General features: G+C 34.7%; 1 protein-coding gene across 1 annotated transcript in view; it reads left to right on the forward strand.

Annotated features, from left to right (window-relative positions):
- Window positions 1–23,186, forward strand: part of CCDC141 (coiled-coil domain containing 141) — an 80,985-nt gene extending 57,799 nt beyond the window's left edge. The window contains 11 exon segments of the mRNA XM_082763261.1: window positions 750–859; window positions 2,702–2,806; window positions 3,482–3,562; window positions 7,153–7,446; window positions 7,448–7,686; window positions 7,688–8,035; window positions 9,993–10,165; window positions 18,693–18,847; window positions 18,945–19,074; window positions 19,169–19,334; window positions 21,723–23,186. Coding sequence (XP_082619387.1) covers window positions 750–859; window positions 2,702–2,806; window positions 3,482–3,562; window positions 7,153–7,446; window positions 7,448–7,686; window positions 7,688–8,035; window positions 9,993–10,165; window positions 18,693–18,847; window positions 18,945–19,074; window positions 19,169–19,334; window positions 21,723–21,843 — 1,922 coding nt within the window. The 3' untranslated portion in view covers window positions 21,844–23,186.
- The last annotated feature ends 3,088 nt before the right edge of the window (window positions 23,187–26,274 follow it).

A 26,274-nucleotide genomic window follows, 5' to 3' on the forward strand; every position in this document is an offset into this window, starting at 1 on the left:
AAAAAAAGTGGATTTTTCTGTAAATATTGAATTTGCAATTGTATTGATTTGTAATGTTGACTTGATTGAAAAGAATGAAGGTCAGCCAGCTTCAGGTTTATTTATTTATTTATTTATTTATTTTCTCCAGCTCAAAATCTTTTTATACTGTTGAAGTTAACTTTATCCAAAAATAAGGTATCCATCCAGATGTGAAAGGATGGATAGCTACACATTTGTGTAGCCTAGAAAGTCAAGTAGTAAATATAATATGTTTTCAATGCTGTGTTTTTAAATTCCTCTAATTTTATGTCAAAAAGACTATTTAGAGAACCGATCACCTTTTCTCCTTCCTTCCCTCCTTCCTTCCCTCCCCTAATCTTACCTTCCCTCCTCTCATACTCTCTTCTCCATTCTGTCTTTTGTTGTAGCAGGGATCTAGGTGTCTTCTGGCTATGTAATTGGTCTAATAGTTTAGGAGATGCTTTGAGGGCGGTGGGTTTTTTAAACAATGTCACTTATCAGACAGTAGTAAGATCAAGGAGAAGCCCAACAGAAGACGTGTGGATACTGTGAGGTCCAATCTCAAGTAATAGGTAGGAAAACACATTGTTCTGCATCATAGAACTCCAGCAAAAATAAGCACGGAGAAAAATAAAATTATTGCATTATATGGAGGATATAATGTATATTGACTGTTATACTTGTGTTTGAGGCATTTGGGGTTTTGTTTTTAATAAAAGAACTTTTATGTTATTTTGCCTTTTCAGGTTTTGAAGAAGGAAAGAAGTATGTTGAAAAAGCTGTATCAAAGTACAAAGAAATTCTTAATTCTGTTGATGAGTTGTGTAGATCTCTGAGAGAATTTAAGCAGATTCAGGTATTTTTCTTTTATGTGAAGAATATATTCCATCTGCATGAACATACCAGGTTTAGTGTCATCTATTATGGGAGTGTGAGATATTTCTTGGTTCACTTTTCGATTACCTGAAGTAATGATTATAACTCAATCAAATGCTACTTCTTTGGACACTAAATGCTCATTGTGTGCCTTTTTTCACTTGTGGTTGTTGTTGTTTGTTTTGTTTTGTTTTGTTTCCTGGACTTCTTTCAGACCTGTTACTGTCTTCAAGTAACCTTTAGGGGAAAGTGTCACAATTTCTTTCTTTCAATACCTAGACAAATACTTTTTTCATATTTCTTTTCGCTTGGTACTGAAATACAGATAACTGCCAGATCTATAGAATGCAAAATGATGTACTTTATTACATTATAGGAAAAATTATCCCAAAATACAAATCATGTTAAAACCAAAGTCATTTAAATTTAAAAAGCCTGACTTATAAAAACAACAACAAATGTATTAATTTTGTATTCTGCTATGCTTCTTTAAGCATACCTAGGTAAAATGTATCAGCTAATCCAGAATTATGGAAGACAGTTGGAGGGATAGATTTCTAAAATAATGACTCAGTCTACTCCATCCCACAGTCTCAAAGTAATGCGTCAAACCACATTCAGCAACACACAGCAACACAGTTGGGGTAACTGTGTGAGGTTAGAACAGTTAGAGGCTTAAATATCCTTGTTTTGTTTATGTTGAATGCTGTTTTATTTTGTGGAATTTTTCATTATTTCTTATAATATAAAAACCGATCATAAAATTCCTAAATTCCATAAAATTCCATAACATTCGAATTATCCTTTAATACACTTAAAAGCAGTAAGAGATGCCAAAAGTACAAATGAATGGAAAGAAACTTTGCCCTTCATTGCTAGCATAAAGAAAAATGAATATAAATAACAATTAGCTTCTTTGAGGTTCTCCTTCTGATTCACATATACATAATGGTACAAAATGGTATCTTGTGCAGAGTAGTAGCACCTGGTTCTGTCAGAACAGGGCTTCATCTTTTGATCTCTTTTGTTAGCTGAATACAATGTAATACTTCGATTAATTTTGATAAATGTTAAGTTATCCCTTTAACATCCCTTTAATGTTTTTGGAGAACATTTTCTTTTTCCTCACACAATCATTCATAAACTATTTACTGACTACTTTAACCTTTCGTTTATATGATTCTTGGAGATGAATAAAAAATACTTCTCGAATATTATCAAAAGGGAATTTTCTGCAATAGAGAGTAGTTATACAACTTATTTCAGATGAAAGATTTTTTTGTACTATATAGAGTATTCTGAGATTCTAAAACTAATATTTTTTTATTGTTTTCCACTGCATCTCAATAATTGATGTCTGAATCTTATGAGAAATCATTCAGCAAATTATCCAGACAAATAGACACCATGAATATGCAATGCCATGGTTAGTAATTCAATTTCGTGTCATTTTTAAACTAACAAATTGAAAGAAAAATGTCATATTGCCTATCCCTTATTATCCTTTCCTTATATCAGGTACAAATGCGTTCCTCAGATTCTTGGCCATGTACTTGAGTTCCTCAGTCTTTAGTGTCCTGTGATTTCCCTACCTTGAAAAAGATCCACTCAGCTTTGAGAAATGCTTTTTTTTTTTTTTTTTTTTCTTATGCAGGAATGAATAAATCAGGTTTTGTGGCATATTTTTGCCATAAGCCATATACAGCTGCCCTGATGAAAGGACAGGTCTATTTTTATTGTTTAACTACACCACTGTACAGAGCATGAGTACTAAGTACTTTCTTCTGTTGTGTATAACCTTAATTTTATTTTCACATGGCAGAAAGATGAGTGTGTTGAAGAGTTGGTTACCGTGCAAAAAGAAGAAAGAAATAGCCAAGATGCATGTAAGACTGTTATAGATGAAGCAGAGGAAAAAAAGCAGCAGGTCAGTTCGATTTTTTTTTTTTTTTTTTTTTACTGTTGTATTTATTTTTACCAGAACTTTATTTCTTCAAAGATTTTGTGCATTACTGGAAACTTTACTACTTTTCAGGCTTGAGCTTCCCTGAAATTGAATGCTGTCAGTGTACTCTTGGTATTTCAATTTCTATTTCAATTTTTTTTAGATGCCCCTTTGCCTTCCATCCAATGCATATATTCTTCCTTACTCACTTTATTATTATTTTTTTTTTAGCATTTTTACTCATCTATGCATCTTCTCATCCTCCCCTAACAGAAGAAACAGTTTTATTTTTTTGAAAATCTTCTGTTCATACTCTTTTACCAATTTTCCAATGTGGTGCTATTGCCACAGTATTCATAACAAAGACATCTTATGTTTGACCATTCCTCCTTCCTCAAGGGAAGGAGGAATGCACTCCCCTTAAGGGAAACTTAAGGGAGTATAGGAAGTAATAAAGGAGACTGCTATTAGCATTTCTCAGAAACCTAACAGGCTTATAACCTCTATTAACAAGGTATGGAAGTATTTGAATTATAAGTAATATGCTATAATAGAAGGCTCATAGCTTAGAACTTGAGCAAATAATGGTAGGAATTAAGATACTTTGAATCACTGAGGTCTTCATCAGAAAAAAAAAATTAAACATTTTCATTTCAGACGGGATCAGATATATTGCTTACAACTTCAAAAAACGTTACTGAGAAGAGAAACAACATGACTCCTACCAACGCTAAGCAGGTATCTGCTTTTCAAGTTGAGATTTATTTATTTTAAAATCATATTGATGGGCATTCTTGTGTATTCTCAAAGGAATTTTACTCCTCGTTTTGTTGCTTGTCAGAAATAACACATTTTTACAGACATTAATGAGCTTAGATTCTCTTAATTACAGTATTAGAAATCCAATACAAAGCCAGAATTGCTTCACTTTTGCAGCAGTCTGAATAATAGAAAAGCAGTCATGGCAAAAACATGATGGGACAAAACTACAGCTGTCAGTAGTTCAGTATGATGACATCATATAATCTGCTGTATTCTTAGTATGACATTATACCTCAACTAAACAGCAGAGATCAACATCAAATAGTTTACTTCACTCTCACATCAAAACACTTTATTGACATTTCAGTTGCCAAAATTCCATGCAACAGAGATCATAAATTCTGAAGTATGAATTGCATGTTGAAGATCATGCAGAAAAACAAATTAGTTATTAGGTATGTATTGGCATGGTAAAAGTTCTAGAAGACAAATGTCTTATTTACAAATATATGGTAAATGAATGTGAAAGATTTCAGATTGTCAATGAATAAATGTAGTCTTAGGCTTTACAAAAATAAAAATAAAAAATATAATTGACTTTAATTCTTTTATCTTATAGAACATTTTGATGCCTTGGGGTCTTGGTCTGCAAAAGTAAATAATTCACTATGTGAAACCTTTCATGAGCATATGAATGGATGGTAGTGTATATATAAGTCATTACAAAAGTAGGATGCATTTGCAATTGATTTAGAGCTCTAAAATTTCTATTCTGCAAGCTGATAATGTAGACCAATACTACAAGACATTAAACTATGTTTTATAGAGATTCAACTAACATTAACATTCCCTTCAGTTCAATACAGAGTACCCTCTTCTCTGCTGATGAGACAAAATTGAGTTTAATTAACTTTGTCACCTCTGTTTCAAGCCAATGAGAGTTTCACCTTTCACTTGTAGCCTAGATTTCACTCAGAATTTTGTGTCTGTTCCAAAAAAGCCACCCTCCGGAAAATCACCTCACCCAGCAGATGGCCATAGCTCTATTTCCTATTTTGCTAGGCCACAGCCCTGTCAGTCCTTGTCAGACTGTGCATCAGCTGTCAATGGAAGAAGTGAAGGGTATGCAGAACAGCAAATATCAGATGTGAAGTATGGCAACTATGATACCTCCGCTCTTTTCATCACTCCATACTTCACTTAAAGAAGTAGTAGCTTCTTCTTACTAGAGCTTTTCTGTCTTCCATTTTCATCCCTTCTGAGAAAAGACCTGGCCCACTCTCAGCCTCTCATCCAGTGAGACAACAGTATATAATTTTGTCTGCACTTCTGCAAGCTATATTTGCAGTATTACTTTGCTTCAGTAATAAGTAGCACCCTCTAGAAAGTGGGTGCTTCTCTTGCTTATTTGATTGCAGGTATCACACAAGGGCTGAAAGACCTCATACTGCCAAAGCCTGTCTGAGAGTTGGCTTACTGCCCACTTGCAATTTTTTTCATCAGCACAAAAGCAGTTTCCCTAGGGTCATTTTGCAGCAGTGTTTCGAATAACTCTGCTCTATTCTGTAGTCCGCCTCCTAGGTGTGTTGACCATGAAACTGGCAGCACAGCCCTGCACTAGGATACTAGATTAGTTAGTGGAGGACTCCAACATTGTTTTGGCTTTCCCATAGTTGCCCAAAGATATGCCAATGTGTGCACATATGCATATGCTCTTCAATAGGATGGATCTGGATCATTAATTTCATTCAGACAATAGAAACTGTCAATTTGGACATTTTGACCCATGCGTTTGACTTATACCTGCTCAGAATGTAATATTGTTGAGACTCCTAACTTAATATTTAATTAGATTTGGTTTATTAAACTTGTTAATGCAATTCAAACTATAATAGCCTGATTTTTGCTGCCAAAGTGTCTATTAAAACTGCATTTAAGAAAGACTTGCAAATCTGGTCAGGCTTATAACTGACATGGTTACTTAGAACAATACTGGTAAGGATAAAAGAGCTGGGTGACAAATTTGCAAACCCAATAAATTTTTATAAGCAAACTGAAATCTATTGCTAAAAATAACTATTTCCTAGGAATAGTTGACAATTATTTAGAAACCCGGTAAAAATTTTGAATACATACCAAGTGAAGAAGCAACTCAAGTGTTTATATTTTTTTCTTAGTAATTGGAAAGGTGAAAAAATGACATATTTCGCTAAACTGGAAAGAGAATTATGTTTGTGTCCATGATATATTCCTTTTCAGAGATATTTTGGGAGTTGGTGCTCATCAGAGGGTGCATGTGGAAAGCATTTAATACACAAACTTGAGCTTCATCTTATAAGTGAAATGAATGTTTTAGATAAAATAGACACAGTAAAAAAAACAAAACAAAACAACTTTCTTCAATTCATTCATTTGCATATTTGGCAAGGGTTACCTGGGTTTTAATTAATGATTTTATTAACTTAGAAAAAAATCTGTATTAATTTTACCATATCTACAGATATGGGTGCATACATACAGACCAAGTGTGCATGTAAGATTCTGCTTCTTTTTTCTTTTACTCTGGTAATTAGTGCTCCATTGATTAGGTTCTATAATAAAGCAATAAAACAAAACAAAAGTCCAAAGAACTGTGCTGCTGCAGTTGTGTACTGGGTACTGCCAAAGAGGTCTGGTTTGGAGAGCAAAGACACCCGGTGTACCACACTATACCTTTGATTGAACAGTTTATAGGTGACAGAAACATTGCTTATTGGATTAAATGTGTTTTTAAGAGAACAACAGGAGTACATAAGAAACATTGTGAACACCTTTGCTGTGAGCCATGACACAAACAAAGCCTGATAGCTCAGACTATGTGGTTACACACTAAACAAAACTCAAGAGGCAGGCAGTAATAAATCAAATGTCTTTGATGTTTTGCAATTGAAGTGAATGCACTCATGATAAATCCAATTACTTGTAAAATACGATGGGTTCAAGGAAATAAAAAAATAATTTTACCATTAATTTTGTGTTAATATCTGAACAAGATCTTGTAACAACTGTCACAAAATAAGGAAAAGATAAAATGCTTGAAAAAAATATCTTAAAGATTTAATTATAAATCTTGAATATGACCAATGACTCAAATAACAGAAGTCCAGTTACTTAGCTGTTAATCTATTTTTGTTATGTAACCGTTTTCCATTGAGACGTCATTGTGCCATCTCCTTTCACACACACACACACACTATAAATGCTCTTATAAAAAGAACAGGAAATCCACAAGTTGTCATTCGTTTACAGGAAGAGGTACTTTTATTGTTACTGATGTATTAAGTTCTTCTACTATGTTTTCTGCTAGTCCATCCAAACAGTTAGAAATTCCAGTTAACTTCGGCAAACTTTTCTAATGACTATCCTTTCCTCGTGTTTCGTCCTGTTTCTCAGAATAACTAAGCTTAATTAGAGGAAATATTCCAAATATTGTTGATAGCTTCTGCATGAAAAGGTGATGCTTAGTAACTCATTCTTTCTCTCTGTTTTTCTTCTTTCGCTTCTCTTCTGTCCACTCCTAATTTAAGGAGAGGAATAAATTGGCTGATATTCCAGTTATCTGCCCAGCTGGTAAGGATCTTGTTTCACAGGATACAGAGCTGTTATCTTCGGCCAAAGAGAAGAGCTTACAGACTGAGTTCCTGGCAGAAGAAATACCCTCTGGAGATAAATATGAGTGTATATCACCTGATGATATCTCTTTGCCACTGCTTTCTGAGACACCAGAATCAGATGTCTTATTTTCTGAAACGGAGCTAGAAGAGCAGTGCTATTGTAGTTCGCATAATCTGCATGCCAGTTCCTTTAGCTTGCAAATACAAAAAAACACTATTGGTAAAAAAGTTGATGGAAGCATCTGATCTCTTAACAAATTCTACTTATGCTGATGCTACAAAAATTAGAATGGAAATTCCATCTGATCAGTTTGAGAAGTTTTATATCTCTTCAGCAGATTCTGATCCAAAAGTCAGAGTAGAAGCTCCTTTAGTTTATAGTTTACAAGCAATATCTGAGGCTAGCACTGCTTCCTGCACAGTGAATGCCAAACCAGTATATAGCATGAGAAGTGTGCAAAACACATTTGCAACACCTTGAACTTCGTAAAAGCATGGCAGAAGCACAAGAACAATTGCATGACTTGAATAACTGTAATAAAACCCAGGACAGGCTGCATGCTTTGCCTGATGCATTCTCAGGTTTCATGTTTCAATCAGATGCCACCAGAAGCTGTCAGAGGCAGATGGTTACCCGAGAAGAGATTAAAAGTGCATCAGAAAAGAACAGCATGGCCAGCCTAACTGGACAGGCGCCTAACTTCTCCCAGCTTCTGTCTAATGTAACCGTCATGGAAGGTTCTCCAGTAACCTTGGAAGTAGAAGTAACAGGATTCCCAGAGCCTACACTGACATGGTGGGTAGCTTATAACAAGAAAAACTAAATATACCTATTAGTGAAGCACATTGAATCACTTATATCTATATTCATTAATCTATAGACTAGAATAAATGGCTTGTATCCTTACCACTCCACAGTTCTGCATGTTTCCCACTTTAAAAATTGTTTTGACAATTAACCTACTTGAAATAATCTTTCTGTACTTAATTATATGAATAATGAGAGTATCAAACACATGCAAGCATATCCAACATTCTTTGAGCAAGTATGTCAAGAACTTTTTATGTTCTAGGCTATAACATTCCACTTGTTCAGTAATGTCATAAAAGAAAGGTTCAATCCGTATTTGCTGTAAGTAATTCATCTTCGTTGTTTCAGGAACTTGCCACAATATACAGACAGAGACAAATATTTATAGTCACTATGTATAGGTGTGCACAAATCTATATAGAAGTGAAAGAGTTGTCAAAACCAGGAGAGGTTACAGGTTAAAAAAACAAAACCCTAGTGTCTACACTATGAGTAACCATTTTATATTAAATACTTGCTCTCTCTGTTTCTCACTTTGAATTGCTACATGTCTAATTAGATTTCTTTATACTCTATTGTGAGAAATACAGATATTGTTATACAAACATTTTTTAATATGACTTTTTAAAAGTTCCATGCAAAGATAGATAGGGACTGAAAGAGGAGGCAGGATTCCAAGACTTCAGTGTTAGTCCTGTATTTGCTGGCCTATTTTTCATAAACTTTTACCTTGTTTGCCATTCTGTCACTTATTCCATTAGACTTTCACAGTGGAGGCCTTCCTTTAATGAATTAAAGTAAGATATGCCTCTTAATCTTAACTTGAAGACATTTATAATAGTACACATGTAAAATATATATATTGCGTAGAGGACAAAACAAGTAAACTATAAGCTCTTAGTAAGCAGAATTTTATTCTATAGCACTGAGAAAAATACTGGACTGTGCAGCCTTGGTGGTATACTCTCTTGGTATCAATAAATTTAATTTAAATCCAATTATTCTAGACTTTGAGGAGTATTGCTGGTGAAACAAGGTATCTTCAATTTTGTTTTATCATAAGAAGGCATTAATTTAGCTCAAAAGTATGTATACGGATGATACATGGTCTTTTTAAGAATAACATTCAACTGAAAGCATTTTGCAAACAATAAAGTTATGAAAATAGAAAATTAATCTTTGTGAGAAAAAAAAATAAGTATGGTAACACCAATACCATGTATGTTGTACTGATGTACACACTGTTGGATATATAGTTGGAAAATCACGTTTGCATTTGGATTAGGTTAAAAGCAGCATATACTGAAACACTATCAGGCAAGAAGAGCCAGAATTTTCTCTCACTTCCAATTCGTAAATCAGGAGTCAATACCAATACTTTGGTGACTGGTAGTGATCACTGATACAAGTGATCACCAATTTTCTGAAGTAAGTCAGGTTATGTTGTTCTATCCTGTCTATTATGTGAACTAAGTAAACGTAAGTGGGCTCAGGTGGAGGAGTAAGTACCTGACTGTTCTTTATGTAGTTCTTTGTAAGACAGAAAGTTTGTATGTTGCTTGTGCATTTAAGATGCTATTTCCCCTGATTTGAATATGGATTGACTGAACACTTTATTAGCAACAATGTTTCAGCACAAAATTGAGGGGACAGGCCTTCGCGCTACTCTCTCCTTGATTACTGCAGTGCGATAACTGGGTGACATGTCCACGCAAAAACATTTTCAGAGCCACATTTTCTAGTGTTAAGATTGTCTTTTCCAACAATTTGAGTAATTTAAATATGCATCCATATTCGTATATAACTTGGAAAAAGGATTGAGAGCATGACAGTGAACTCTCTCTTGCTGCCAACTTTGTGTTATAGAGGTTTTCTTAATTTGGAAGTTTCTGCTTGACATACATGATACAAAGCTGACGTGAAAACTGACTCTCTGCTTCAGGTACAAGAAGGGCCAGAAAGTGACTGCAGATGAGCACTTAAAGCTTTTACAAAAGGAGACAAAGCATACTTTACTCATTCAGAAGGTGTGTGATAAAGATGCTGGGCTCTATGTTGTTCGGGCTAAAAATTCTAGTGGCACCATATCATCAAGTGCCATTCTCCACGTGAAAGGTAACAGGCCACCTATTAGAAGAATAGACTGGATAATGCTGTGTGTCATCTATATTAGCATATCACTAATGTACTGGCTGTTCACAAAAGTACAATATTGACTGCACTGGACTTAATTCTCACATGCTAAAGCAACATGAAAGTTATTGTCCTACACTGAATCTTTCGCCATCTGTACCAAACTACTTTTATGTCACACTTGATATATTGCTTGTTTCTTAATACCAGTATTATATGATTGTTTTTCTTTCTCATAGTGATGTTGAGATAAAAATAAGTTACAAGGATTTTCTAAAATTTAAGACCCTGTTTTGTATTCTAAATATGTTGGCAATATGAAGTGTTGAAAACAGTTTTAATGGCTATTACATGTCAAAATACACCCAGATAGTGCACTCAGATCAACATTCTATGATACAATTTTTGTTGGGGATGGAGGAGGGCACATAATTTTATTTTAAACATAAGATTTATTATTTCCAATGACGTTTTTCTCATTTACCTTTAATTAATCTATTTTTTTTTATCTGTAAGGTAAAGCTTCTTAGTATAAAATGGTAATATTCATGATTGTACTGCCATAGATCAGATTTAAATTTCAGTTTCATTCCAAAGAGTCATCTCCACAAATAAAAGCTGCAGTAGTTCCAATAGAGATGTGATAATCTGAACTACAGAGATTTGACCCAGAATTGTCAGGATTTGTGTAAGCAGTGCTTAGCATAAAGTAGACCAAAACCTGCAGATGTTTACAAAATGAGACCTTCCAACATATCCGTCTGCTTAGAGAGATGCTTGTGATCATTCTCTGCCTTCTTATAAAATTAAAATTATAAATATTTATGATAGTTTTCTATATTGTTAATATAGAGAAAAAGAAAAATAATAGTTTATGAAATTAGCTTTTATGCACATTAAAAAATTTTAATGCACTTATTTCAAACAATCACATTGTAGAAATACTCAAAAGTATACTCACACCAAAAAATATAGTAATTTAAAAAATCAGTCAAATAGAATTCTTCTGTAACTTGAAAGTAGTTAGTCCAGAACAGAAATTTATCAACATATTTCATTTCATTCTTGACTAGGACAGACGTAGGTCTTATTTATTAAGTACTTTGCTTAAATATTTGATAAAAGCAATGTAACTGCTAGTGGAAAAATTCATTCATAAATCCTTAAATGTCATTTGAATCCTTCTTTACTCCTAGTATTTGTTTAAGTATGATAAAACCAATTGAGAGAAAGACACATGATTTTTCCTGCATCTTTGATTTTCATCTTTCATATTATGATTATGGTGGTGTGGATAATTTAGAGGAAATATTTGCTTTCTCTTCCACATTTTGCTGAAAGAAAACAAGCCTTCTACTGTGCAGCATGCTGTGAGCAGAATACATATTGTAAATTGCAGGGCGTCAGTGAAATTGAACACTGACATTTAGATATTTTGGCCCAGTGAGTATAACTTTATTAAAATTCCTGTAACTTTGAAACAGGAGAAGTTCTTAAGGGAATACAACCGCACAATTATAAGAGGGAGCTGGAGGAAGAGGAGAGGAGATAGTGAGCAAATGACAAAACAAAATATTTAACTAAACCCCGAACGAGCAATTTTCTGAGTTCAGTCATCTCCTGAAAAGGTTGGTCCATTCTCCCAGCTATAAAAATCACCTCTTCTCTAAAAGTTTACTTTCTATTTCACAATAAAACTCTTTTTAATTAGAACAATTTTGAATGTTTCAATTTTCATAAAAGTAAAATTCAGTTTAGTGTGCTTATGCCCTTGTGACATTATCTGCCTTTTTTAGTTGTTACAAACATTCAGCAAAACCTTCATGAGCAAGCTGACTTACCTAACTGTTCGTTACATTAAGTAGTATTATGGTAAGAACAAACCCCACATGCCTCTCCTACACACTATAAAGCTTTGTCTGCTACAGAGCTGCCAGTGCTTGATAACTGTATCCTGTTTATAACACTTATTTTGTGTTTGGGAAAGAAAAAAAAAAAAATCTTAGGTAATGGCTGCCTTCGGTGCTCTGTTTTTACTGAGAATTGTGACTCTTCCCGAAGCCCATCATTCAAAAATTAAAAGTACTCATCGATGTTTTGATTTGCTTTCTAGATAACTTTATAGGACACTCAGATCACTTTCCCAGGCATTTTTGCCTTCAATCTTGAGGCTAAGTTTATGTACCAAGGAAGGAAAAAAAAAAAGGGGGAGGGGGGTCAAAAAAACAGGAGAGAAAGCGAAGATGTTCTCTTCTGCCTTGCCACTTCCTGAATCAGGCCTTTAAATTAATAATTAACTAAAGCTAGTTGCTGGTACTAAAGCTAGTACCAGAGTCAGTTCTGTAGAGGCTGCACTCAAAGCTGCATCATTTAACGTGTGGATGCTTCATCTTGAAAACCACAGAAAGTTCAATGCTAGAATAATCATTGTTCTGTCATCTTTATATGGTGAGTGGATGAGTTCAGCACAAAGTTGACCTTTTGGTTGGAGGAAAGCCACTTGTGGATCAAAACAGCAATGCAGGGTGAGCTTCTGTCCTTCAGGAGTCAAGGATTCTAATCCTGTTCAGAAAATCTTGTCACAACCCCACTTGTAGTTCTATCAAAATGAAAAACTTGAACATTTCATCTTGTAATGGAACAGAAACCAGAGGTAGCTTGGATATAGACTGGTAGTCAGATCCAGTTGCTTGATAGCACTTCAAGAAAGACTATCTACTATTTACAATAATCAGCTCTATGAGTTGAAAAGGCAACAGAAAACTCCTAGAGGGGTGTTCTTTCTCCTTCCTCGTGTACATCCAGACTGAGGAATTACAAGGGAGCAGCTATGTAGACCTTATCTCTCATACACATTTACATTAAATTTGTTTCTGCTCTTATTCTTAATGTTACTTAAAAGGCTTTAGAACAAGCAGAAGAGATCTCAGTTACTTGGTTCATGTGAGCTTTGACAGACAATATCTGAAGCTAGTTTGCAAAATTGGGTGAAAGCTTTGAATACAAGTGGGATTTATTCAGTCTTTTCATTATTATTATTATTAGAAACTAACCAGTAATGTTATCTGCTATTGGAGTTTGGGTTACACGCACACTCCCAAGCATAGCAAGGAAGACTGTAATCTTTGCTCTAAGAGAGGAAGAGATTAAAAGATGCTTCAGAGCAAGAGAGTAGATTTTGTTCAAACTGTTGAAAATCTATGCTCTGTATGCTTATGAAGTATATTTTACCCTTTACAGTAAAACTCTGCATATGTACCATGCTTCATATTTCTAGTCTTGTATGCTTAACTTTTTGTACCCCTTTGCAGAAAAACATTTAAAATCTGATTTTGTTCTTCTGAGTTATAGTTTAAATAATTCATGAAATGAGGATTGTCGCTAAAGATTGTATTTTCCTTATTTATTTTTATCTTTTTTAAAATCATATTTTGAAAGTCCTATTCATTCCTCTTGTTCATATACTGAACAAGATATGGAAAAGTAGTTTATCTTAATGGACTTTTTTAAGGCATTGCTGTTTGAGTCTTGATTTAGGATGATAGTCCGGAAGACGTTGTAGAAGAGGAAGCTGCATTGATGAAATGTTCCTGTAGATGATCACTGCTACGATATGGTGTTGAAACACCATCCATGCTCAATTTTGTTGGCTAGAGAAGGACATTCTTAAGCTACTTCTGTCTACGAAGTCACTAAAGAAAAGCTGCCCTCTGACTGCAAAACTACCAAGGAAGAATGGTAGTGAAAGTCCACGCTTGGTGAGGTTAACACTCCTTTTCCAATTTGAACCATAAATGCCAGTTCTAACTGAAAAAATCCATACCTCAGATTTCAACAGATCCTCATCAAAGGAAAAAAAAAAGTCAATGTCTTGTCTCCAGCTACATCAAGCAAACACAAAACAAAAATTATTCCCATGGGGATCACTAGAAAGCTGATAACAGTCTTTGAACACTGACTAAAATTATATGCATCCAAAGATTATATGGAAGACCCCAGTAGATTACCTGTAACCCAGGGAAGCCAGCTGCCTTTCTAAACAAAGTAAGCATTAGTTTTACTGTTCAGTTCAAAAGCAGATGAAGTGTCTTATGATCTGTGCCCTTGCCAGCACATCCACTCTCATTTTTACTCAAACATGTTTTTTGTGAAAGAATGAGTTTCCTACTATTGGATTAAATCCTAGTATTAAGCTTCAATTTAAATATTAAATGACATCTTTCAAGTTGTGAAAAGAGAGTGAGATGCAAAGGAATCCGACTTTCAGTATCTAAGTATACAATTGTATTTAAGGGTGCACAAAAGTATTACATTCATGCTGTTACTATGTTGACACACTGAAATAGTAAACATAGACCAACTCTCTACAAGTACCTTAAAGGAGGCTGTAGCGAGGTGGGGGTTGGTCTGTTCTCCCATGTGCCTGGTGACAGGATGAGGGGGAATGGACAAAGTTGCACCAGGGGAGTTTTAGGTTAGATGTTAGGAAGAACTTCTTTACTGAAAGGGTTGTTAGGCATTGGAACAGGCTGCCCAGGGAAGTGGTTGAGTCACCATCCCTGGAGGTCTTTAAAAGACGTTTAGATGTAGAGCTTAGGGATATGGTTTAGTGGAGGACTTGTTAGTGTTAGGTCAGAGGTTGGACTCGATGGTCTTGAGGTCTCTTCCAACCTAGAAATTCTGTGATTCTGTAAATCAGTGCAGAAGTTTTTAATCTCATTATTCATTAACACATTCCTCAGAGAATTTGGAAATTTCTGTGAATTTTAGATTAACGAAACTTGATTTTCACTTGTCTCAGAGTGAGTACCGTATTGCCTCGAACTTTAATCAGAAATATTTTTAAAAGTGTAATTTTTAATAGTTACGTGGATATCAGACACATTTTTAATAGCTGCAAGAAATAAAATTTAAAAAGGAAGAGGTTAGAGATACCGACTACACAGCGAGATACTTGAAAGTGTCCTGGTTTTAATGCTTCGCTTTCTAAACAAAAGTGTAGTCAATACTGAGTACTGCTTTGTTGGTAGTCTGGGTTAAATACTCTTGTTTTGATGACTCTGATGAGTTCCCCCAAAAAATTGCTGGAAAATTCCTGCCAGGCTTCCTTCCCTCTCCTCTCTCCCCACCCCTATTTTTTTTTTCTCTCTGTAGTTCGTGTTGTGTATACCTTGCTTCCTTCTTTTAACTATTCTGTACAAGCAGAATAGTACACATGGGTGTTTTGAATTCTGTTTTTTTCTGCATTCTTGTTTTACCATACTGAGCTCCCATGGCCACAGTTTTGAACCTACAATTAATGTAAGATCCAAGAATATTTATATCTTTCTGACTGTTCTTTTAAGGAGCAGTTTTAGATATCTCTTCAGACTCACAACAAAAATATTCTGCTTAGGTACTTTACTAACCTAACCTGTCTTCCTCCTTCCCCGTATACAGGCACCCGTTTAAAAAGAAAGTGGTGAACGAGATTGCTTGACTAGAAGAAGTGGAATTATGTGAAAGGGTGCTTACACAAGGTGTACAAATTTGGAGGGGAAAGGGGTTAATTCTTTTTATTTTTCAAAAGAAGCAGCTGATTGTGGGTCTAGGTGTGAGTCAATAAGCAAAGGGAGGCTGAGGCATTCCTCTGGTTGGCTTTGGATCAAACGTGGATGGAGCTGCAGTGGAGAAGGTGGCTTCCTCTCAAATGACTGGTAAGGTATGCCTATTTCTGCTCCTTTTTCTGGAGACTTTGGTAGGCTAAGGTAGTATTATTTTGTGTGTGCGGGGGAGTTCTGTCTTTAAAAATTACAGCTCAGTTTCCTTTTTGAGGCATGGTATTCAATGAGACTTGAGCTCTGGATATGGTTATTTCCGATCAGCTGGGATCATTGGCCCACTTGATGTTTCTTAATAAAATTCCTTGTGAGTGTGTTAGTAGCTTGACTAAAACAAAAATCGCCAAACAATAGAATACAGTTTCAAGTAAGAGTAATGCTGAGAGTAATCCAAATTCTCTGAGCAGCATGGTATGAATCTCAGTCTAGTCTAAATTTTTGTAGACGATACAGTTAGAAGTTGGTAAAATTTCCTAACATCGCATTTCGAGACATTCAGAGATTTGAAATTACATGCACAGAGTAAACAGACTAAGAATAACCATGAATCATAGCAATAAAAACTGGCTGCTGAAAACAATTTGGCTTGATCTGGTACCACCTGTGTTTGAGCATCAGTGGGGGTGGTAAAAAACACGTGATGAAGTCAAATCCAGGTTTCTCCCCACCTGTAGTTTTTACAGACCTCTGAGTTTTCGTTTTCATGCTTGCCAGTTCCCCAGTTTACAGGAGAATTGTACTGTTTCCAACAAATATATAACATTTAATATTATGAATTGAATAGACAGATTTCTTGGATGAAGTTGACAGAGTGGGTTTTCAGTAGCCCTGACAACCTGAAATGTTGTTTCCTTCCATAAGGCAGGGAAAAAAATCTGTTCCTGCTAAACTTTGTGGTTCATACGATGTCTATCCTAGGAATCATTTTTAATTGGCAAGTTGTTTTAGCTTATTCTAGCATTTCACTATGTTATCATGGGAAAATCATTGGTGAAATATAATCATATATTTCCTTTTAAAGGTTGCTGTCAGAGGAAGATCTCTCCTTTTTACATCAGAATGTTCCTTTGTTGAGTACTGTAGCATGTTCCTCAAAGAGTTGTAGTTATTGCCATTTCATGTTGTGTTTTTTTTTTTTTCCACATACTTTTCACTTTGCTATCTAGAAACTGGTCATCTTAGTTTCCGTGTTCTGCTGATTTAATGATCCAATATCAAGATGTGATCTGATTGATCATTGTCACAGTTCCATTCAAATCTTTTATTCTTTGGTTGCTTGGTTGTTTCTCCTGTTGAAGTGAAGCTGCAAGCGAAGCTGCAGATTCCAAATCTCTGCAATGTAACGATGGTGGCAGCTTGTGTATGCTAGCTTTCAACAGCTGAGAGCTCAGCTGTTGATCTACTGAGCTATCTTAGGTTAGCAAGAGTATGAGAGTAAAAGTCACATACTTCTGCTTTGTGTTGTGGCCTCAGACCTACAGGATGGGAAGAATGTTACGCAGCTAAGACTTTATTGAAAGCTTCTTTTGAGTAATAGCTTACCTAAGCAAAGAATTTATTAATACAGGAGGTGAAAATGTCTGCCTCACCATGTTGACAGTCCCACGTTAGGCAAATACATCCAAAGGAGAGTGGCTAATAATCCATATATTATGGATTTAAATGTTTCTGACTACTTTTGTGACATATGCTGGTTTTTGTTTCACAATAACATAAAGCAAAATTATTTATTGTAATACAATGGGGCGATGCTGGCATAGTTCGTAGTACATTTCAGTAACCTTCAATTTCTGAAAAGACATTGGTTTTGCTCAATATTACGGAGATATATTATAGTTTATCATAAAGAGGAACAAGAAATAGGGAAGCAAAATGTTTATTTTTGTTGCGGTATATATCTTTCTGTGTATTCTGTGTCTTAGCATCAGAGCTGCTCTGAATTCCCTGTGTCATAAATACTTGATCTGAATTCTGAAGTCTTTTTCTTCTTTTAATGTGGCCATGGAGGTAGAATTTAAGTGGAACTTTGGGTAGAAGTATGATGCTTCAGTACATCCAGCTTTACAGCTTATTAAAGTTATTGTCACATAAAGCAAAGCTCTGATTCAGTACAAACTGACTCAGATGACTGAAATTTCTTCAAATATTTCTGATGAGTTAATTTGTATTGGCCAGACTTTGTGCTCTGGTATTGGCTCAGGTATCATCTGTCCTCCTACAGTTGGCATGAAACCAATACAAACTCTACCTCCTGTGCTCTGGTTATTGCAAAATAAATGCAATTATGTGTCCATGCTTCATCTAAATCAAATATGTACTGCATAATCTCATAGTGTGTGGCCTCAGTGTTAATGACGGCCAAAATATTGGTCTTGATGATAGTAGTACAGAGGCCATGTTCTGGCTGTAATCATTGCTGTAAATATAGAACAATATGTTTTTTTTTCAACAACATTTTAGACTGGAACATTGGAATAAAAAGAAGTGAAGTGTGATGTATGACAGTACACTAAATGCAAGTTAGCTGTCTTAACTTTTTTCCTTTAAATTTGTGTGAGATATTTATTTACTCTTCACTGAAACACAGTAATCCACATATATTTACCTATTACCTACACAAAGAATGTGATTCGCTATCATTACGTGGATCTAATATCACTCCTGATGCATGAAATTCTTGGATGCTTTATATCTACGTGTTTCAGCAAGCTTTATATTATGTAGATAAATGATGTCTGCCTACTCCTGTCTTGCAAACAAGTTATCCTGAGTTCCAGGTGTCAGTGAAGGCTCTCTTTGTCATGGAATGTGGTAACGTTCTAACTATGAGAATGGATTTTTGCTTCAGTTGCTTTAGTTGTGCCATTTAAAGTAGAGTGAATAATTTTTTTTTTTTTTTTTTTTTTCAGTACAGGGAAAACAGCCAAACTTCATACAAAAATTTGGACATACAACTTTACAGGAAGGAGAAGATTTAATCCTACATTGCACTATACATGGAAAGCCCAAACCCCATGTCTGCTGGACTAAGGATGATATCCAAGTGGTAGCTGGAGATATCAGTGTATGTTCTAAAGTTCTTAAAATATTTCTTGGAGAAAGATAATACATTTTGCTTTATGCTCCTTATAATTTCCTATGTGCGTTCTATTGTTTTACAGGTTGAGAAATTAGGAGATACCTATTACCTCTTAAAAAGAAATGTAGTCCTTGCTGATACTGGGAAATATATCTGTGTTGCCAGCAATGAAGTTGGAAAGGCACACTGTTCTGCTGTTGTAACAGTGATAGGTGACTCACCCTGGCCAGCTGCATGCTTTAAGGCACATTGCCATATTAATTGAGAACCTAATTTCCACTTACTGATGTACATGTCTTGTTTCAGAGAAAAATAAAACCCCAGAAATTTCCACTGTAACTCAGACTAAATCAGAATGGAAAGATGGATATTTTTCAGAAAAAGTGCATGTCACCACAGGTGAACTACTACAAACCCAGGACACATTTTATGTGAGAGATCAAAGGCCAGTCACTAAACATCTCCCATTAAGGTAATTTGCAGCTTACTCTGTGCTACATCTTGTAATACTCAAATAGCTCTAAAAACTTTAATTTATGAAGCACCCATCAAACACTTTCTTTTCCTATGAATTTTTGCATAATGTAAATGAAGTACATACTGTGACCACCTTTTGCATTTAATCCTGCATTAAAAGGTATTAAATTTTATTAGTTTAAAGACCTTGTAATACAATAGAAAAGTGAATTTATGTGGAACAAGATATTTAGTTTGGTGATTTATTTTTTATATCTAGCTATATTAATCTACTTATTAACCTACAACTGAAAAACTCAAAGGTAAAAAGTATTCCAGAAGTTCAGGTTGATATGACTTAAGTATTTGTCCTTTGTTGTGCAGATGGGCTTTTGACATGGCATTAGAATATACCAATTTTTAGCCCATTAGCATTTCCTTTTTAAAGGAGAAAGTAGTTGCTAAATCTAACTTCCGTATTTAACATTTGCAGAACACCATTGGATATCTTGTAAAAGCCTTGAATCATTTTCTTTGCAAGAGCATGTTGCCCAAGTAGAGCAGTTGACATTTTCTATATGTGCATACATATATGCATAGACACTAATTCTCTTGTTTTACTGCAGTATATTCATTATTATTGTTGTTTATTAAAATGCTGAAAGCAACATGCACAAAACCCTCTAGTAGCAATTGATTTCTTATTATATGAAAGATCAGCCAAATATTAACCAAATATTGAATCTGTAAGTAATTGTAATACACAGGTAACATTTGACTGTACCGAAGGAGTATTTGTCTGCAAAATAATCCCGTGATATGTGATCTACAGTTAAAAATTGTGATGTATTAATGAATAAAATAGTTGCAGCCTCCAGGACAAAGTTGATATAGGAGCTTCTTGTCTGCTGTGCCATGCAGAAATTTGTAATATTTTGGACCTTTAATAAGCAAAAGGAAAATGATCCTTATGAGAGTAGACCTCATTTTAATGTCATACATCTAGAACATGAAGTCTCAATAAACGAATATGCAAGCAAAGTTTTCTACTAGGTAAGCATCTTTGTAGAAGTATTAGTAACAATCCTACTAGCACAGGAGCAATCATTACTTGTTAACTGATTTAAGATGCCAAAGCCTTCCATTATGCACTTTGAAGAGATTAAGTGAGGTATTTAAAGTCAATAGTCTTTGTGTTGACTTCCTGCACAAGGTTATATCTTGCCTTCTGAATTTAGGCTCTGATAGCCAACTGTAGCTTATAATGCTAGAACTTCATGTGCTTTGTCGTAACGTGTTCAGGGGTGAGTTTTTATATCTTGGGACTGTTACTAATCTGGTTTACTCCATTGTCAGTTCATTGTTTCATTGCAAGCATCAGGTAAGATGACATAAGATTGGGACTTGAGTGTTGGGAAAAGATTTATATTCACAGTTTTGCTGTCAGAGGTTTTCAACAGAAAATAACTTAACAATTCTACTAATAATGTATATTACATGACTGAAACTAGTAAGAGTTTCACTGTTTTACAGTGAAAAGATGTTTTCACTAGGTATGGTAAAATAGCTTTCTTTCTTGAAGTTATTTGGAGCAATATAATGGAAAAAAGGCCCTGTGGGTCTCAAGAAGTAATGGTTAACATAACTTTGAAAAGTGGTTGACAACTTGTGGGACTGCTGTCAGGCTTCTCCTTCATGGTCTTCTCAAAATACTAATTTTACACTGGTCATGTAAAAATGCATTTGCTTCCTGAAAATATCTAAATATATATTTCTTTTCATACATAGTGAGTATTATGCTAAAAGGTCATAGAAAAGAGCAACTTTTTTTTTTTTCTTTCATCAGTTCTTGAGGCTTGCCTTATCTAGTTGTAGAGCACCATGCAAATGGAAAGTTATTCTATATGCTGATTAAAAAAGCTGTTCACATTTCATCAGAAGCTGCCTTCATGCTTTCTCTCATGGACGGCAGATCAAGCACTGGTCCCTTGTGTTTTGTTCTGTGTTTTCTGTATCACTGTATCACAGTGAGGTGATGGGTAGTCCAAAGCAATGAAATCAAATGCAAGATCATGTTAATTTTATGTGGTGCTAATATAGAATTCAGTATGATTAAAACATGTAGATCATGCAGAAAGATTGAAATTCTTCTTTAAAATATAATAATAATAATAATCTCTTCTGTTCGTTATACCTAAAGTACTCTCTGGTTATTTATCGTCAGTAAGATAGTTTTAGGATAATTTATGTTCTGTCTTGTCACTCTGCTTTTGCTCTTTGATCTCTTACTGCCTTAAGACCAACAACCTATGTTACCTACTATGGTGCTGATTATGAAAGGAAATGTTGTAACAGCCACCATTTTAAAATATAGACAATATTGACTGACTTTTTTTTTTAATAGGTTTAAAGAGAAACTCTGGCTTCAAGGAGTGTATCTTGAACTTGTGAGGCCAACAGAGGTTAGCTTCAGTTTGGAACAAGATCCTATTCTTCTGCATGCTTCAGAGGATCAGATGGACTGAACTGCAAAATACCTGATTCATGAGAGCGTTCGTTTTGTTTGCTGTGTCCATTATTGGGTGTTGACCATGTGTGAGGAGAAAATGAGTCTTTGAGTGCTATTTGGTTTATATGTAGGTTACAATTTGTATTTTGGTTTCTCTATAACTCATCATTAATAAAAATCCATCTGTGCACAGCATTTATTAGACTGGGATTTCTATTTCTTTTGTTTTTCTTTGTGGTTTGTTAGACAAATCTAATAGAATAAGATGATGGGAAAAGGGAGACATTATAAACAATGCATACCTCCTTGCTGATTCAGCAGTACCAACTGTTTAGTACTAATTCAGTCGATGACAATCAGTTCCATCAACAGTTCTTCCTACTACCTTATATAGAGAATTCAGATGTAAACTCAGCTTGCAGAGTGAGGAATTATGAGTTTATACTGTTTAAAGTAAAAAGCTCATAAACTGTATTACAGTTTATAATGTACTACTTTACTGTTTATATCTATTCCTGTATATTAAATGCTGTGTTACCGCATTTCTAACAATACTGAGACATTTCCAGAAGGGGCTGGGCTTCTAAAGAACTCATAACTAATTATTGCAAATGTTGTCTAATGCATACTTAGTACCAATAATGTCTTCAGGGAACAAGGAATCTCTTTAAGGCAGCATAATGGAGAATTACATAGCTTCTGTTTTCAGGATTGGATTGCTGTGACAAAGCAGTCCATTTCCAGTTGATGCATGTCATTGTGATCCAAAGGAGTGCATTTATGAAGCAATACCCCAGCTAGTTTGTAAACTCATCCTTAGTTTAGCCAAGGGGATTCTTCCCCAGTGGTAAAATTGCTAAAGACATGCAGCATCCATTCAGGATACAGACAAAACCTGAACTGAAAAGTCATTTGGATTGTAGGGCAATCATTAGCAAGAAGAAATTTTTGTTTTCATCTCTTGAATTCAGAGACTAGGTGTCTTTTTGAGTTGGAAAGCTCCCTGCAGAGAAAGAGGAGGACATTTGGAGTGTCATCCACTTGCAGCAGTAAAACAATTGGCTGAGGAAAAGACCTGTTTTGGCTGGCTGTTTGACTGGCACAGAACATCTAGTTAGACTTGGGGCTATCTGTTCTTCATCTTCGTCCTTCTGATTCACATTTTCAAAGTCATAGTTAGCAAATGATTCCTGTTACTCATTTATCTATTTAGTGTACTGCATGTGGCTTATATAATAAAACAGATGCACGTGTTTTTTCTCCAACTGCCTATTGTGCAACAATTTGTCATTCTTTTTATAAACCTTGATTAGTCCTACACTGGATTTATATATGACAACAATGCATTCACACTTCCCAGAGGAAGCATACAAGAGTTTAAGAAGCACAACATCTTTGTGCTACATCCAAGTAGATGTCATCTGTGCAAAATAGGGAATAAAATATTTTGACAGTTGCTTCAATCATAATGCCAAAACATTAAACGTTTCCAACAGTGTGCAAGCTGGCTGGTAGTAACCTAGATTTCTCTCCAAATTAAAGCACAGTCCTAGAGAGGAAATGAGCTGAAAAAATATCATGTACATGTCTTCACCTGATCACATAAATCGCTTGTTTGAAATTATAGAAAAGTCAATGGCATTCTGCCCATGAAAGAGTCACAAGGCTGTGTATGTATGCACGTAAATATAGTAACTAAGGACTGATGTTCTTGCTCTTTTTAATTACACTGTATCTTTCACCAAAAGGAGTTCTTTCCAAGATGGAATGGAGACAAATATTAAACAACCAGTGGATCCCATACAACTACGTTTCTGCTAAACCCTTCCTCTGCATATGTTGTTTAAAGATTTCAAAGGATATATTGTTTCTAACTGTAATAGCATGCAGAGGACTGAGAATATGTATCAGATATCTCAATGAAATCAACTCACCCTATAATAAATGTTCTTTTATCAGTGGAACTTTTAAGTATGGCTTATAAGATTTCCTGTTTAAAAAGCCATTCTGTAAAAATGAAAGTAGAATTCAGTGCCTTCTGATCTTAATATCTCAGCAAAGTTGCCTAAGGTGTTGGGTGGTTCTTGCTTTCCTTCTTGATTGTCAGCCTGTAGAAATAAATTGAACTTTGTTATATATGAGATGGGCTTTTTTTCCCTGATGCATATAACATGACTTAAGTAAATAAATACACAATTTTCTTAAAACTTTTCTAAATAATACACAAGGCAGAACAGAAATCTGTGCATCTGTTCTGTCATATGGTTTTCTTACAAAACAGTAGAAAGCTTTGTTTACAAACAGATAAAGAAAAAAACTGCCAACCTTTTGCCAATGAGTAGCACAGATATTGCTCCAAATGATCCCATGGAATTTATCAGTTATGAAACACGTTAATTTTGTCTTTGTTTCTTGGTTTGTTTGCTTTTTTGCTTATCTTTTTATAAATTGTTGATGCCCAAGCTGCTGATAAAAGGTATGAAAAACTTGATGGGGCACATGCATCTATTAAATTCTAAGGAGTGTCTCTGTGCAATATTTGTCCCCACTATTAAGATTTTAATTATTATTTTGTGAAAGGAAATGGAATAGTTAGACATCAGTAAATATATTCTTGGTGTCTCATGCGTTGTTGGTAGGACGTTTTCTCAGGTGAAGAGCTAAGTATTTTTTTTATATGCCTTCCTTGTTTAGCATATGTAAACATGCATATGAAATTGAAAAAAAATTAGGGAAAACTTGGTAGGTATGAGCTCTAAAGTAATGTCCGTAAATCTTCTTCTTAGATATTTCCAAGGATATGATAAGCGACAACTATCAACATGAAATTATTGTATATGGATCCTGATAACTATTCCACACCCTTTCAAATCTAGTCACAGTTCTCAGTAAGTTGTTCACGCATTAAATAAATAGAGTAGTTTGAAAAGTTGCTTAGTGCCTTAGTTATCTTTTCTATGGTGGGAGCAACTGACAGTACCTTTTTCACTAGTAAGTAAAGCTATTTTCTTCAAGCAAAATTAGTTCTTGTTGAAAAGGATTAATAGATCTTGCATAAATATGTACAATATCTCAGATAAGAGATGTTAGCATTTGAAAATGTAGCAGCTTTTGAGAAGCCAGCTGCAGTACACAAACATGGTTCTTAATATTATGCAGTTTATAGTGTGTATTTAAGGTTCCCTATGTTTCATTACAAAGCACTGTTTATAGGATGTACTGGGGAAAGGGGGTTGATGAGGGTAGTGGAATTTTTGTGTGTTGATTTCAGGTGAGAATTTAATGGTTTAATGGTTACAAATTTTTTAGTCATTTCTAAGATTAAAGAAGGAAGGACTGTGAGGGGGAGGAACTGAAACCAATAGTTTTTTCAGAAGTAGGCTTTAGAAAATTGGAAATTCATCAAGGACATAAGATATAACTACATTTCTAGTTGTGTTTTACCAGTCCTGTAAGGATTTAGGACAGCTTCTTATAGGTGAGAAATTTTATTTAAAATAACCAAATGATTTTTTTCATGGCACATTTGGTTTTCTATAATCAGTTTGGAGGCAGAATGACATGAAAATAGTATACAGAAGGAGGTATAAAACACATCGTGTAGGAAAGGACAAAAATTATGAAAGAACCAAAGGAAAACAGAAGTAGAGAAGGAAATGAGAGAGATACTGGTTCTTTCCATGCAGTTTGCAAATTAACCTGTAGACAAATGAACAGAACCCTAGGAAAGAAAGCAGGGTTTATGTCATATTGGCTTTGCAGCTACAGCACATAGCAAACCACTGCTGATTAAGAAATTATGAAGAAAAGTTTGTGGGTTTTTGTTGTTGTTGTTGTTTTAAAGCAAATTAGGAATTTTCATTTCATTAAAACTGAAGTACATTGAAAACTTGCCCAAGCAGCTGTTTGAAGCTTTCAATATTTTAGAAAGAAAGATTTGTTTCTAAGCTCTATTATTATTATGTCTAGTATTGAGCTTTCAAGCTATCTTCATGTGGGCATACTCAAGTAATTGTTTCTTTTGTGTAGCTATGCTCATCAAGTCAATGGGATTGTTAGAGCTGAACAAGGTGAATCACATACAAAGTGGTTGTTGGTATCAATACCACAATGTTTCATTATTATGTTACATTACCTGCTATTTCTCAAGTGTATTGCTGGCTTACAGTATAATATATATCCTGTAGTAACATTGACGATAAATAGTTTCTACTTAAAGTAATAGCAGCTTGAAGCAAATGCTGAAACTTGAATAATAATCCCCAGTTTTTCTGTCTGCCTGAAAAAAAATATCTTTGTTGTTATCTTGATCTATTTTTTCCTTGATCCTGAAGCAAAGAAATAATGTCATGTTTTTGCTAGCAATGTCTTTGCTACACAGTGTGAACACTGAACTTGTCCTTCTCCTTTGTATTGTAGATACAATATGTGACACTAAGCATGCAGA

This window comes from Aythya marila (assembly GCF_965140915.1).
Source record: "Aythya marila genome assembly, chromosome: 6".
NCBI lineage: Eukaryota > Metazoa > Chordata > Aves > Anseriformes > Anatidae > Aythya > Aythya marila.